Source organism: Mus caroli, unplaced genomic scaffold, assembly GCF_978045245.1.
Source record: "Mus caroli unplaced genomic scaffold, Mus_caroli_1 scaffold_7, whole genome shotgun sequence".
Lineage (NCBI taxonomy): Eukaryota > Metazoa > Chordata > Mammalia > Rodentia > Muridae > Mus > Mus caroli.
The window spans coordinates 112,320,161-112,336,129 of record NW_028227262.1 but is presented as its reverse complement, the minus strand read 5'-3'; the positions used below and the strand labels follow the sequence as shown (position 1 = coordinate 112,336,129).

The 15,969-nt window shown below is 47.6% G+C and overlaps 1 protein-coding gene across 2 annotated transcripts in view; it reads right to left on the bottom strand.

Moving 5' to 3' along the window:
* Creb3l2 (cAMP responsive element binding protein 3 like 2) overlaps positions 1-15,969 on the bottom strand; it is a 116,518-nt gene that overhangs the window by 19,454 nt on the left and 81,095 nt on the right. For both annotated transcript variants that reach the window (XM_029478328.2, XM_021164591.3), the window contains exons 4-8: positions 15,178-15,265; positions 11,427-11,611; positions 8,596-8,742; positions 7,718-7,776; positions 6,527-6,595 (exon numbers count right to left, since the gene is read on the bottom strand). In XM_029478328.2, coding sequence (XP_029334188.1) covers positions 6,527-6,595; positions 7,718-7,776; positions 8,596-8,742; positions 11,427-11,611; positions 15,178-15,265 — 548 coding nt within the window. The remainder of the gene's footprint in view (positions 1-6,526; positions 6,596-7,717; positions 7,777-8,595; positions 8,743-11,426; positions 11,612-15,177; positions 15,266-15,969) is intronic.

Below are 15,969 nucleotides of genomic sequence, written 5' to 3'. Positions count from 1 at the left end.
CTGCCCAACTCTGTCTATAACGCATAGTCAATGCCTGCCCAACTGTGTCTATAAGGCACTGTCAATGCCTGTCTGTGTGGTTTTCTCTATACTGTATGACTTTGGAATTCTTTTTTATTTGTTTGTTTTTTTCGAGACAGGGTTTCTCTGCATAGCCCTGGCTGTCCTGGAACTCACTCTGTAGACCAGGATGGCCTCGAACTCAGAAATCCACCTGCCTCTGCCTCCCAAGTGCTGGGATTAAAGGCGAGCGCCACCACGCCTGGATCATTTGGAATTCTTGAGCTCCCAGATTGTCACCTTACCATCCTGAACCTGGACCCAGGCTGAGCCTGCTTCCCTTCTCTTTCCACCCTGAACTCTACCCCACAGCACATCAAGGGAAAGGACAGTACTCTTCAGTATCCTGAAGAGACATCAGACGTATAAGTCAACCTTCAATGCCAACTTGACTAGAGTCACTTAGGAGACACCCCTAGGGGTGTTGAGAAGTCTTCCTAGAGAGGTTTAACTGAAGTGAGAAGATCCACCCTGAACGTGGGTGGTACCAGTCCGTGGGCTGCAGTCCAAGGCTGAAGGAAAGAGGGAGAGGTAGAAGACAGCAGGGAGCCACCTGCCTCACCTTCCCACTGCATCTTCTTCTTCCTGTTCGACTGCATTGTCTCAGACCATGAGTCTGAGACATGAGTCAAAATAAAACCTCCTTTCTCAAAATGCTTTTGTCAGATATTTTGTTACAGCCAAAGAAAGCAACTCCTTCAGGGAGGGGACAGGTGCTGCTCTCTGGCCATGGCAGGACTCGGAGGCCTAGCTACCATTTCACATGGGCTGGTTGTCAGGCTGATTATGAAGCAAGCAACCTAACATCGGACGTAATCTCTACCACTGGGCAGAAAAGCAGGCTTATTTATAACTTGCTAAAGAAAGAAGGAATCCTCAAGCCCCATGTCCTTCTTAGCCCTAGGCACTGGGAGGACAATGCCCACCTGGAACTTTTCTGGAATATGGTAGCAAAAAGAATCAATACAGATGTGTCTGTCAGTGCTGGGCAGAACAAAGTCCTTTGTCTTGGACTTGGGAACCTCAGATCTTCTATAGGAAGGTCAAATGAAATCTCAGGCCTAACACCATGAAGGAGCACCCTCAACCACTCTCCTCTCTCCCCCTACCTACCCACCTTCCTCAGCCCTCAGCTCCAATCACACACACACACACAAACACAGAGAGAGAGAGAGAGAGAGAGAGAGACAGAGACAGAGACAGAGACAGAGACAGAGAAGAGAAGAGAAGAGAACCTTCATAAAGACCGCATTGGCCTCAGGGGTCCACTGATCACCTAGTTTACTCGTCAGAGAGCAGACTTGAGGATAGAAATCCACACAGACCCTGGAAATGGGTTAAGAGCATCTGGACAGAGAATTCCAAGGGCCTAGGTACCAGCACAGAGCGAGAGCTATGGGGAGACTGCATTCTTATGGTCCTGCTGACTATTCAGCCCATGGAGAAGGTGTGGCTAGAGAAGGGGAAAGTGGAGTCCTCTAAAGCAGAGTTGTAAAGTGGACGAGAGGGCAGCACAGCAGCAAGGAGGGGCAGGCAGAGGTCACGATGAACGTCAAGTGGCTGAATTCCAGTCCCCTTTCTACTTTCAATTATTTTTATGACTTTAACCTCACCGGATCTCATATTGATTAGCAGCAGGAGAACAACAAGATCTCTAAGATGCACTTTAAGACCAAGTTCCTAAAGAGTCTAAAAATCAGAGCAAGAGGAGAAAGACTGCATCCCACAGCCTTTTAGAGGCAGAACAAAACAAGTGGTAAATGTTACAAACACCTTCCTGGAACGGGCAGGGTGGTAGATGGGCATCATTTAGGCAAAGTGGCCATGGGGATGAAGAACAGGATGTCTCAGGAGTGAGACAAGGGTGGGCCTTCCTGAGAAGGCTTGCGTGCATCCTGAGAGTTTGCATCCCGAGTGGTCAGTGATCGTCCAGAGCAGCAGAGGAGTTTGCAGCAGCACCGCTAGGAATGAATACTGTTGCTGATTGTGCTTAGGAGGAAGGGTCCCCTGGGACACCCTCTCACTTCCATCTTCCTTGATTGCATGCAATTAGCGGATGATCAGAGTGATCTTAGTCATGGGGTGCATTCCTACCAAGTGTCTGTCAGCTCTGGAGCAAGAGGGAACAGGGCTCTCTGCCCCGCCTGGCTGGCCCCATCCAGAGTCTTGAGGTCAGAAGCAAGAATCCTTCCCTCTAGAAACCAATAACATGCCAGGAGTCTCTTGCTGAATTTAGTGCAAACAAGTCCAGACTGGTACTCCTCATCTGGGTATCTTAGCCAGGAGGGGTGCTGCTCTCCTCAAGTGATGAATGCACACACATTGTGTCACATTATCTACAGGTCCCTCTACATCTCACACCCACGTCCTGCAATCCTGGTCCCTATCCACATTTGTCATCTGTTTTGACTTCTGTCCAGCTGCCTCCAAAGGACAACGGTCGGAGAAGCATCAACAGTAGCACAAACACAGCTGTGTGTCCCTTTGGTCTAGGCCTGTGCTAAGTTCAAACACCATGTGATGTGACCATTGCCCAGAAGTTTCCCCTGCCACCTGCTTCTCTGCAGCTGGTGCTGGAGACCGGGGTTAATAATGTTTACACCATAGTCATTTGGGTTAAGGCAGTCTTCTGACCAAGGGAGGCCCTTGCAAGAAACAGGAAAAGGTGGGCAGAAGAGAAGAGATGGGAAGGCAGCCCTACCTCTCCCAGACCGTGCTTCAGCAAGAACAGGTCATTTATACATTTGCCTCTTAAACCAGCATATGAAATATGGGTCCTGGCTATGATGACCAGGGGAGCTCTGGGTAAAATTATCTGTAGGAAGATCATAAGGAGCCAGGGACCAGTTATCACCATCAATAAAGGTCGTCCACCAGAAGTTAAGTGTGAGCCAGAAGTGAGACAGAGCACACAAAGGCTCTGAAGGGAACCCATGCAGGCTCTTGGCAATCAAGAGGCTCACAAACTGGGGACAACCAGCGTGGCTCCCTGTTTTAGAAGTGAAAGAAGCTAGTCAGAGACAAAAGAAATACTGTGCCATTGTTTACATACAGAATGATTTATACAAAGTTCCAACTCAGAAACAAGAAGGCGAAGATGGGGCTCGGAGGTGAAAAGGTTCTGTGAGCCGACACTCGGTGTACAGCAGGTCGCTGCAATTAGTGACAGGGCAGTAAGATGTCTGCTGACTCGTAGGTTGATCTAAAAGCCTTTGCACGATAGAAAAAGAGAGGGAACCACATGTGTGTGGGAATGTGATTTACTCCACTACGGTGACCACTGCACAATGTACACATATAGGACACTCAGAAATGCACAGCTTTGTCTGTCAGTCACACCCGGGTAAAGTTAAAGATGTAACACAAGAAGCAGAACCCTTTCTGCTTTGTCCAGTGCCAAAATACTAGCCCTGACTCTACTCACTGTCAGCCACTGCTGGGGAAGGGCCAAAGACCAGCGTCCTGAGGGAGTTGTGAAACAGTTTCAGATGAGGATTCAGTAAACATATTTATGGAGAACAAGTCCAGTGTACATTGTTCAATGAAAAGTTTTTAATTAAGAAATATGCATAACACACACACACACACACACACACACATATGGAGTATCCCAGAAAGTAATAATAGATCCAAATCAAAGAATTTTGAGGTTTACATATATATTCTTTATATGTTGAGTGTGAGTGTGTGTGTGTGGGGGGGGGGGGGGCAGAGGTGTCATCCTCAGAAGATGCCCGTCTCGCTTTTTAAGACAAGTTCTCACTGGCCTAAGCTCATCAGTTAGGCTAGGCTGACTGGTCAGTGAGCCCAGGGACCCATTTGTCTCCGGCTTCCCACCAGTGGGATTATAGACATACATCACCACATGGTTCAAGCCCAAGGGCAAAGGGCCTACTATGCAAGCATGAAGAGTATGGAAAGCTGATGCTCCTTTAAAAGACAGGAGTGGCCATATGCTCTCGGTAGCTCAGCACTGGAGTTGGGAGTGATGGGGAATGAGGACAAGCAGACACTGGGGCTCCCTGAACAGCCAGTCTACAGAAATGCCAAGTCTACAGGGTCGACTCCATAGGAGTCAACGCTGTTTCAAAAAAAAACAGAGGGAGAACAATAAACAAGACATAGATGTCAATTTGCTGACCTCCATTCCTTCCCCAGACACATGCACATACATGCATAAATCCTCCACAACTTTATTAAATATAAATGCCCTGCTAATAACTGAAGAAGAAATGATTGGAGTCTGTAGAGCTGTTTCTAAATTCCTTATGTATTGATCTACCTAGGTGATTACTAGAAACTGATGACAGCCAGAAGATGAGTGTTTACACACCTCCTGAGGAGGATGCGGGGACTCTAAAAGGAATTCATACGAAACTCAGAACTAGGCAAAGCATTCCTCAGTAAACACAGGCCTGTCTAACAGGCACCACAGGAAGGCCGGGCTTGGAGGCCAGTGGGATGACTGGCTGGACTCTGTACTAAGAAATACAGACATGGGAGAAAATCTGTATGTTAAGATAAGAGGGCTTTCAGTGGATGCTTTGCCAATTTGAACTTTTGGATGTGTGGATACCTGACTTAAACCAACAAGCAAAACTAAAAAACAAAAACAAAAAACAAAAAACGAAACGTTCCAGTCTGGTTGTGAGGATGCACACCCGGAATCCCAGCACTTGGGAAAGTTTTAAATGTTCATGATAATCAAGGAATAAACAAACAAAGCCAAGTGCCACCAGATGGAGAGGGGAGGAGACCTCTTCCCAGGCCAGGTGGCCTGTGAGCCCTCCTCAACAGACTTCTTCTTGGTCCCAGAACAGCCCCGCTGAGGCTTTGCTGCACCCGTGTGGCCAACAGGAGGCCTAACAGCAGAGCCGGGACAGACAGGCCCCAGGACACAAACTGAAAGGATAATGCTGATAGGATTCCTACCTGTTCCCCAGCTCAGGGCCAAATCTGTTCATATACAGAGCATCCACTGCAGCAAGGGAAGGGCTGGAGACCAAACGCCAAGGAAGTGGCTGAGATGCAGGATTCAAAGAGCCAAAAGAGCCTTGAAGTCACCTCTGCTGGTCAGAAGGTGGTCAGATGGAGATGGGGACTCAGCAGAAGATGGGGGAGGGGCAGGGAAGAGCAGCAAAACCAGAGTCCTGATGGAGGAAGGTCATCGGGTGGGGGAGGGGTGGTGGGGTAATGTCACCGGGAGAGAGAGGAGAGGACGGACGAGCCTGTCTGGAGGTCTGAGGACACAGCAGTCAAGCAAAGGGCACCTGATCCCCTCCGTGAGTGCTCTTCTGGATTACCAAGATGGAACTGAGCTGATGGCCACAGACAACAGTTCAAGTCCTCAGCCTGCTGTTGTAACAAAAACCTACAGAGATACAGGACTCGGACTTCAAATGTAAAAGCTGTTGTTGAAAGCATGTGAAGAGATCTAATCAGACCGTGTAGCCTTTGACATTTTGTTAGTAGGCATTAATGCTGACCCTGTAATGGCTGATTCGTATTTTCTTAGCTCCAAATGAAGTTTTTCATCTGCATGATGTATTGGACCTATAATTCACTGGACCTATACTTTACTAAGGGTGACAGGATTCTTTGACTTCAGGGCATTTTCAGAACACAAGTGAGTACCATGTGAGCCCATGACCACACAGAGGTGCAGTGTCTTACCACATCCAAACCCCTTGCTCCTGAACTAGAGTTACACCCAATAGGATCCTTCTCTACTGAAATTCACAGGATTAAGCTGGTGAGTGTTCCTGGGCAAGTCCCCTGGGTCCTGGGACCTCACTTATCTATATAACAGGGATAATCTCACACCATCTCCTGAGAATTAGTGAGTTAAGATCTACAGTGTGCCCAAACAGTGACCGACATAGAAAACGTCAAAAGAATCCATCTGCTAAGAGCCACAGCTAATTTTTCAAAATGGGACTGAAATGTAAATCACTAATTTTTTAAAAGCAGGCTTATAAAAACATGCTGTCTTTTTAAACTAATAAGCATGATCGTGACTAGAATTAAACAACACTACATCCCAGTGCCTCCCTGTCCAGCCCTAAAACTCATTTTCAGGAGAATCAGACCTAGGGACTTTACTTATTCTGCTCTAAGCCCCTTTTAAACATTTCTTCTCTTTATTAATCTGTTTGTTGTAATACTGAGGATTGAACCTCGGGCTTTGTGCATGTTAGGCAAGGGCTTCCTGTGACTCGGCCACACGCCCAGTCCAATCCTTTTTAACCTATAATAGCTCTCGTTATGACCATCCTCCACACCAACCACTAAAAAGTTAAAACATCTATGTGGCTTATGTGCGTGAATGGGGGAGCCCATGAAACAGAAACTGGTAGGCGGTGGTCAGCGCTAGTATCCTGGTTGGTAGACTCCCTATCCCTCCCACTCTGGATGTGGACTACGACCCCCGCCATTGGACACATCCCCTTCCTCTGGCTACACTCACCTATTGGTGTTCTCCAGCACCTCCACCTTCTTCCGAAGCTCCAAGTTCTCAGTTGAACAAGACTCCACTCTGTGGAGAGAGCAAAAAGACACTCAGCTACTCTCCACAGGGCACCTGCTCAGCCACGGGCCTTTCACAGAGAAAGGAGCAGGGTGGTCAGTAAGGAAGAGCGGGGACAGCCTGAATAGAAAGACAATGAGGGTTCACAGGGACAACACGGCAGGTCAGGGCTCTCTTCAGGAAGTCACGTGGGCTGGACACACATAAATCGCACGAGGCATCTCAATCAGGTTCCCCACCTCTTCCTGCTGATCTCATCCCTCAATAGACCATGGGCTACAGAGTCACCAGGGATCTGCACGGCTGTGGATCCCTGATACAAAGCTTGGGTAAAAGGCAGGCAGGACCAGATCCCAGGGCCGTGAAGTGCTGGAGTGTACATGCCCAGAGACACAGAGAAGAGAGACCCACAGAAATAACCTTGATTGTGGATACCTTCAGGACATAATGAAACACAAGAAAACAGAACGGGAGTCCTTAATGCTACACTGCCTCCTCCCAAACCAGCTCAGAGAAGGACAACTTTCCATAGAAGCTTCTAGAACTAGTTAGAAGCCAGCCAGGCTTTACCTCACATATACAAATAAGAAAGACTCATTGGTGGGTCTTCCAGGGTCGACCTGGAAATCACACCAACTGGTCAGCCGGAGAACTACTTTCTAGGGCTGATAGAGATGGTCCTTAATCCACACGGTTCTCTGAGCCCCCAGGGCATTCCAGGGCTTTCAAAAGAACAAAGGTGCCTTCATGTGTTTTTGCAAAAAATTCTGTCTGCCCACAGCAGCATTACAGAGTACAGGAAATACCAGAGTCTTATTTGTATCATCTGAGGCCAGTAGGGACTGGTTAAACAACACTGTTCCTGTAGGTAGAAGCTGGGCATGTCTTCTGAGGAGCTGCAGCAATGTCAAAGTCTAATGCTTACTCAGAAACCTGGAAGCACTCAAGATCGCAGTCAGAAAGCCGAGATTCACACAACCTAGTTAAAAGCAGTTCCTTCCACATGGCCACTAGGGGGCAGGCAAACACTGCCGATGCACCCGGACGGGTTTTCACAAAGCCAAACTGAGACCCTCACCCTGCTTGTTGAATCTGACCTAATAAATAGAACCAGCCAGTGAGCGGGCTTACTTTTTCTCCAGGCTGTCCATGTATTCTTTCTTCTTTCTCCTGCTTTCTTGGGCAGAAATCTGTGAAATAAGGAGGGGAGGGGGATGAATTTCCTTGTTTGAAAGTAAAACGGGAGTGAATGGAAGGGACACGGGAGGCCATCAGCACAGGGGCCAGCAAAGCCGGCCTCAGCTGGGCAGCCTGGCTTTGTTTGGCTTTGTTTAAACTGTGGACTCCCCCCGACTTATCACCAACTCTGCTTCCGGCCCAGACAGATCCTCCCTACCCGCCAACAAACTCCTGGGTCACAGACTGATGGTTGAAATAGCTCAGAAAAATGATGTCAGCTCCCTGGACCTCAGCTGGCTCAATTATACATAAAATCAGGCAGCTGGGCTTGATACATATAAACTGTCTGCTGGCTCTACACGAGGGTAAGAAGGTGTGACTGGTTCTCTTGTCTTCCAGTCGCTCTGCCTTCCTCTCCTGCTCCCTTTGTCTGTGCCACAGCTCCGGAGGCAATGGAGACTAGGTGGCTTACTGAAGTTTGTTTCTACCACAGACCACTAACAAAAAAAAAAAAACCCTTTTAAGTGATACCACATAAAACTGTATTTGCTTATACATTACATATTTATTTAGCAATGAGGAGAAAACACTATATACGACTGAGATTTTTAAAGATAATGATAAAGAGAGGTTCTTGTATCTCCTCCTGCTTCTGAACAGGCTATGGTGCAACACAGAGTCCATACTGGTGTGAGTTCACACCCACGGTGGGCAGACTGTTTCTATGCTCCTGTGTGGTTACAGGAAGTCCCACTATGGACCTTGGGGGTGGAGCTTGAGGGCTCAGTTCTCCTGTCTGTCACAGCAATGCCTAGAGTGGAACAGCTTACCTTATTCTTGATCTTTCTCCGGATTTTCTTCAGGGCCTTCTCCTCAGATTTTGTCAGGGGCAGCTTGGTGGGAATGGGATAGCCCTCGGCAACCAAGGTCCTCTTCTCCTCCTCTGTCAGGACCAGGGGGCCCGATCCCTGCAGCTTCTGTGCAGACCAGGGAGCACAAAAAGATCAGAGAGGAGTGACTGAAATGTGACCTCACCAAGGAGTGTGGAGAATCTCACCGAGCAGAGAAACTGAGCCTCTTAGGCTTCGGGTCAGGCATAGGTGCTTTGAAGGAAAAGCAATGATAGAGAAGGTGTGCCCATGTGGATAGTTTATCTCTTTATTTACATAAGTGTGTGTGGCATGAGTACTGTGTGCCATGCATGTATGTATATATGTATGTAAGTATGTATTCTTGTATGTATGTATGTATGTATGTATGTGTGGTGCATGCACGTAGAGTACATGTGTATGTGCCCGTGCACATATATGGAGGCTAGAACAGAATAGCAGGCATCTTCTATTCCTCTCTGCTTTTTTAGTGAGGCAGGGTCTCCCGTTGAACAAGAAAGCTTCTTGTTGTCACCTAGGTTGGGGCCCCAACCCCACAATGCTGGTGTCGCAGACACTGGCAGTCATGCCTGGCTCTTTTATGTGGGTGCTTGTGATTCAAACTCAAGTCTTCACACTTGCAAGGCAAATGTTCTGACCCCCTGAACCACCTCCCCAGTATCCCATATGGGGGTTTTAAACTCCATAATTTTGAATCAAAGGTTAAGCTGCAGAGGCCTCCTTCCACTGTTTCTCCCAGGGACACCCCACTGTCTTGCAGACACAAGTAACAGTATAGAGTTCACACCCCACCCCACATCCCTGGAGGCTTAGGAGCAATGGAAAATTCCCCTAGTTCAGCTTCATTCAAGACTTGCATTGTTCCCTACTGAAGGGCTAATTTTATGACCAGCTTTCTCCACACCAGTTTCTCTTTCCCTCCACTTACAACCAAGGGGCTTGAAGTCCTTTAGTTGTAACACACCAGCAGGCATTTTTCCATGAAAGTTCAGACTTCCAAGAGTCCTACTCTGGCCCTCAGCAATAAAGATGAGAGACACAGTTCGTTTTGTGTAGCCCAGAACACAATGACGAGTATGCATTAGTCACACAAGCTGACTCACTAGTGCCCCATGCTCCCTGTCAAGGAGACTGAAAACAAACCCCATCTCTGGAGTGGCTTAGGATCAAGACGGTAGGACTGGAGTTTTAGCCATGAGACCTTGAGGGCAGTTCAAGGCTGAGCTTAGACGTTGAATGGAGTACCATTCAGTTTTTAGAGAAAGAGAGCCCTTGTGAGTTTACGGATGAGAGGAGGCTCAGGGGAGGAGATGAGACTGCTGCTTTCTGGAGACTTGATGATCCACAAGGACTGGGCAGGTAATCCAAGCAGAGGGCAGTGCTGTACTCAGAAGAGTAACCGGAGACGCCCTGCCCAGAGCAGGTGAGCTCGGGAGGCTGAGACAGCAAAGGGGAAGCTGCTTAATACAAGCAGAGGAATGGGGGCTCCAGGGGCCTTAGACAGCAGCAGGGGAACACGAGTAGGAATATGGGGTGGAGATGCAGATACACAGCATGAATCTAAGCAGTGAAATCCAGGCTCAAACAGAGAAGACAGGCATGGCCAGTGAAGGCCTTTGTTCTCGGGAGTGGCGACATGTTGTTAAGATCTAAAACAGAGGGGGACAAGTGAGTCTTCTCAAAATTATCCAAAGTGTCATGATACATGGTTCCTAGTCTTAAAACACTTCATTTATATGTATTAGTCACATACATTGCTTGCATGAAATTCTCAAAAAAATAAAATACTGGGTTTAAAATTTGTTCTTCGTTTAAAAAAAAAATAGTATAGTTTTTAAAAAATCTGCCTGTAACTCTGAAGGCATAGACACCGGATTCCCTCTTTAGAACAATAAAATATGAAGTCTCTACCCCTCCTTTCCACCTGTGTGCGATGAACGATGACCTGGGATTTTGTCGTAGGACCCTGGGTTAAGATCCCCCGAGCCTCGAAACACACACAAAGATTAAACTGTTTTGAAGCTTTTGGCATCAAAGAAGTTAATCTCAGAGAGACTTTTCTTTTCCAATTTCACCCAAGAATGCATATCTAAAAGATGAAAGGCATTTCCTAGCTCCCATTAAGTAAGGGTCTTCTACATTAATGGCAAATGTTTATGCTATAACTTTGAAGGGAAAAGAACAGAAATGTTATGCCTGAGGCTTCCAGCCCTGGAAAATAAACACGTGGATAAGAATTGGATCTGCATTTGAAAAGAGAATGCCTGAGATTTGTAGGCAGGTCTTTATAAACACACCCCTCAGGGTTCTTGCTACACTGCTTTGGTCCTATGGCTTGAATCCAGTCTGTCCTCACCTGGAGGCTTGGTCTCCAGTGTGGTACCTCAGAGAAGTGTGGGCGTGAAGAATACACATCAGTGCCCTTTGGCAGGAGTGCATTGGGTCTCACAGGACCAGGATTAGTTACCACGGGGATGTGTTGCTACCCAACCTCCCTGCCTCCTTTGCATGTGTCCTTCCCACTCCCTGCTTCTTGTTTTCCTGATACGCATGGAGCATCCTCTCCAGAGGCTGAGTCAATGCAGGCGCCATGCTCTTGAACTTCACCACCTCCAAGACCAGGCACCAAGACAAACATCTTTCCTTCCTCACTTACGGTATTTTGTTACAGCCACATAGCACGAACAGAGACTTCTAACCATTAAACAAAATTTTCATTACAAGGATAAAAAGTTAGACTGAGAGGATCCCTGGTCCTCTCAGATACTTACATGTGGAGCTGTGAGAAGAGGAGATGTGGACAAGGCAGAGGGGCCCCGGGGCATGGCTCTGGCAGGGCTGTGGGCCTGAGACAGGCTGAAGGGATGCAGGCGTGGGTTGGGGCTCAAGCTGCCCTCAGAGTCACTGCTGTGGCTACTGGGTGGTGTTGGTGGTAAGTGCAGTTGATCCACGGAGGCTGCGGACAAAGAGAGCTCGCGTCAGCCACCACAGAAGAGTAGCTCTCGACTCAGGGGGCAGTTCAACACGCAGCATGCGTCTCCACACTGGGAGCTTTGGGGTAGGTACAGAGAGTAGGGGCTCTCTCTGGGCTGCCCTAGAAAGTTCTTTAAGACTTGATGTAGTGAGGAGAGGAGAGCCAGGTGAAGAACAGTATATCCAGAAGTCCTCTTGTTGTATGGAAAGTGAGAGAGACAGAGACAGAGAGAGAGAGAGAGAGAGAGAGAGAGAGAGAGAGAGCGCAGAGTCGCACCCATACTTACTAGTCCCAGCACAAAGCTACCCTGGGCAGATATGTGCATGAGACACCAACAAAAGGATGACCCCAAGGGTGGCCTGGGATGCTAGGGACTCCTGACACAGTGCTGACAAGATCTTTTCCTGAGTTTCTTTATCATTTTATTTTTGTGACATATTTTGAGACAGGTTCTCATGCATCCCAGTCTGGCCTTGAATTCTGGTTAGCTGAGGATAGCCCTGAACTTCTGATCCTCTTGCCCCCACCTCTGTGATGCTGAGATTGAACCATTCCACCGTGCCGGGGTTTAATATGGTACTGGGGGTGGGATGAAGGGCTTCTTGCACACCATGCAAGCAGTCTATCAACTGAGCTACACTCAATATCCCACTCTTATTTTTCTCAGAGAGTTTACACAGGTTGATGTGCAAATCGTGTTAGTAGTGTGCAGTTTGTTTGTTCTTTTAGGAAATTGCCAACCTGAAAGCTCTCGTGGAATTCTTGGAGAAAAGCCCCTTTTGTTTCTGGAGGAATGCAGCCAGTGGGGCCTGTAGGCAGGAGGCCAGGCATTCTTCATTCAGAAACCCTACATCCACAATTAGATAGATAAGTAGTCACAGAAAAAAGAAAGGGGGTACAAGACGCCTTCTCCCCTAAAGTCCATCTACAGGGCACATTCCTGAGGCTGAGAACACCCAACAGGCATCCAGCTAGCACCTCCAGTTGGAATGAGCTTCTAAAGGGAGACCATTACCTGGGGTGCACCTGCACAAAGACCCTGTGGGTCCCCTCTTTCTTTTTTCTGAACAAGATTGTTCTGTTCTGAAACAAAGTGTGGAGCAGAGACTGAAGGAATGACCATCCAGAGACTGCCTCACCTGGGGATCCATCCCATAAACAACCACCAGACCCAGACACTATTGCAGATGCCAACATGATTTTGCTGACAAGAGTCTGATATAGCTGTCTCCTGAGAGGCTCTGCCAGTCCCTGACAAATACAGAGGTGGATGCTCACAATCATCCATTGGACAGAGCACAGGGTCCCCAATGAAGGAGCTAGAGAAAGGACCCAAGGAGCTGAAGGGATTTACAGACCCCCTAGGAGGAACAACAATATAAACTAACCACTATCTCCAGAGCTCCCTGGGACTAAACCACCAAACAAAGAAAACACATGGAGGGACTCGTGGCTCTAGCTGCATATGTAGCAGACGATGGTCTGGTTGGCCATCAATGGGAGGAGAGGCCCTTGATCTTGTGAAGGCTCTATGCCCCAGTACAGGGGAATGCCAGGGCCAGGAAGCAGGAGTGGGTGGGTTGGGGAGCAGGGGGAGGGGGTAGGGGATTTTCGGAGAGGAAACTAGGAAAAGGGATACCATTTGAAATGTAAATAAAGAAAATATCTAGGAGAGAGAGAGAGACTGTTCTGTTCTGCTAGCCCCTGTTGCTGAGGGACATTACATTTGAGGGTCCCTCATCCCAGATTCATGCAGCATTTCTGTATCCACAGGACACTTGCATGCTTTACAAACCGGAGTAAGTCAGGGGTAGGCTCAGGAGTAGGCCCTTTCACACATCATGTGCTTGGCTAGAAAATTGGCATGTCTTGCATACTAGCCAAGGTTTCCCCTATGTCATGAGTATATGACACTGTGTGTTAAAATCATAAAAACCCAGCAAAAGCAAAAAAACAAAACAAAACAAAACAAAACAGGAATCAGATTTCCCTATGGGGGCGGGGGGGGGGGGCGCGGGGGGAGTCCAGCTAAACTCCCAAGGACACCAAAAGTTTTTCGGCCTCCAGGCCTGGCACAGGCTAAGCTATGCTTTTCTCCTTTCTAAGCAGCGGGTAGCCCACAAGAGAGAAGCAGACAGGAAAAGCCGGCCCTTTTGGCCACAGGTGCCGCAGGCTCAGATTTCTAAACATCATTTGAAATGCTGCTCCTAGGCTGCGGAAGGCGCAGGGAGACTGCAAGCTCCTCTGCCCAGAAACTTTGATGTCCACAGGCTATTCAATTTCTTTATCTGTCTTTATCCAGGATAATGAGGAAGGATTGCCATTTCTTCTCCGGTGACCCTAGATCCTGACGCCACCATGGGGACCTATTGTCCCAGTTGTGACACTTTCTGAACCGCACTGAAACATACCAAAAAGAACAAGATACATTTGTTGGTGGTAACCAGCCGTAAAGATGAAAGAAATTACTTGGAAGCAGCCTATAAGGCTCAAAGGCATGGACGGACGTGGGCTCAACGACAAGAAACAAAGGCTCAACACAGATGCAGACGGATAATATTGCCATTTAAGTCCTTTACAGATAGTAAAGGGCCAGCCCTGTGTCAATGGTCTCAAATCCAGCCCTAAATCAGGTCCTAAAGGATCGAAGGTAAATCATGCTCCCATGCTCACAGTACCCGCTCCTTTGCACGCTAGCACATGCGTCGTTCTCTCCAGTTGTGTGCACTGACTTTGTTGGTCATGCAATGAACTGCGTGGCTAGACATGTGCTGAACGTGTAAATAAAAGGGAGGTGTAGCACCAACAGACACAAGAAGAGTGGACTCCAGGTTCTGTATAAATAAGATACTGAGAGCTTCCTGTGCCCTCCTGAGGTGGAGAGACTGTATCCAGGATCCCAGCTTGGTCTCCTGGGAGAACACAGAGCGGGCAGTCAAAAGAGTAAAATTAAAAAGATGTAGAGAATGAACAAAGAGTAAACAACTCCAGGAATGGCACGGTTAGGTTCTAAAGGAATGATGATGACAAGAAGCCCAGAGAGGCCCAGCACCACCAGGACCACGACGTTACCAAGGAAGGGAGCTCATGACAACTGTCACTCAACTAGAGCAGCTAAGAACACACCCTGACTGTGTAGACACATGACAACTTCATTTACAGAGGGTTAAAACTCAAGTTTTTATTAAGGCAGTGAGTGCCACTGTGTATCTATGGGGCGATAGTGGGGTTCACACCAGGAGGCCATAGGGACAAGTGAGTGTCACCAACCACACAGACACATGCCACAGCAGTGCCAATCATGGGTCAAAAACCCATTCTTGGTAAGCATCAAACCACAGTAACGCTTAGCTGGAAATAAAGGACATATAGAGAAATAATTTTATTAGGTAACTTTATATTTCACAATATTGTTTTGGAATTGATCGTTTTAAGAACATAATGATTCCATAGAGCCAGCTACCTCTGTGATCCTCCACTGTACTCTGCGGCTCGGTTTCCTTTAGCATGAGCCCCTGGAGAGTGGGAGGGGCAGAAGATGAGCTCACCTTCTTTCGGAGAGAAGTTTAAGAACTGATCCACTTCATGCGGCTCCAGCTTAATCTTAGGGATAAGCGTCTGGCAGGAGGCGTCCCCCTGGAAAAGGAATTTCAAACGTGAGTCTTTTAACTTAGAAACAGCCTTTACGAAACAGGGGCGAGTTGTCAATTGTATCTTACTCTAAGGTCATGTCCTGCATCGTGTCATAGCCAAACCTGGGACCTGCCACCTCTAGTTAAAATCTAAGGGTCATTATTATTACTGTTGGTGTTGTGATAAAGACATTTATGGTGAAATATTCTGGGAAATGTTGAAGGACTCAGTGGATCCCAGTTTGTCCTGCAATCAGATCATGTGCCTCAGAATGCAGGCTTTCCCTCCAGACTCCCCAATGGCTGATAGCAATATCTAACTATAAAATACCCAGCAGGGAAAGGAGAGAAAGGAGGAGGAAAGGAAAGGAAGGAGGTCTGAAGAGGTGGCCAAGCAGTAGAGAGCACTTGCTGCTCTTACTTACAGACATGGGTTCAGTTCCCAGCAACCACATATCCAGTTCCAGGGGATCCAATATACTCTTCTGATCTCAGAGATTTCATGTACACATGTGGTACATGTACACACGTACACACACACACACACATGTATGTATGTGTGCACGCACACACATGTAAGTCAAGTGAGTCAGAATCTTGTGGAGCAAGAAAACTAATACAGACCTTGAAAGCCCTCCCAGGACCCAGAGAGGTTTTGAGAAAGGAATCTTAAGATCAACAGCAACCCACATCTCCCTAATGAGGAGA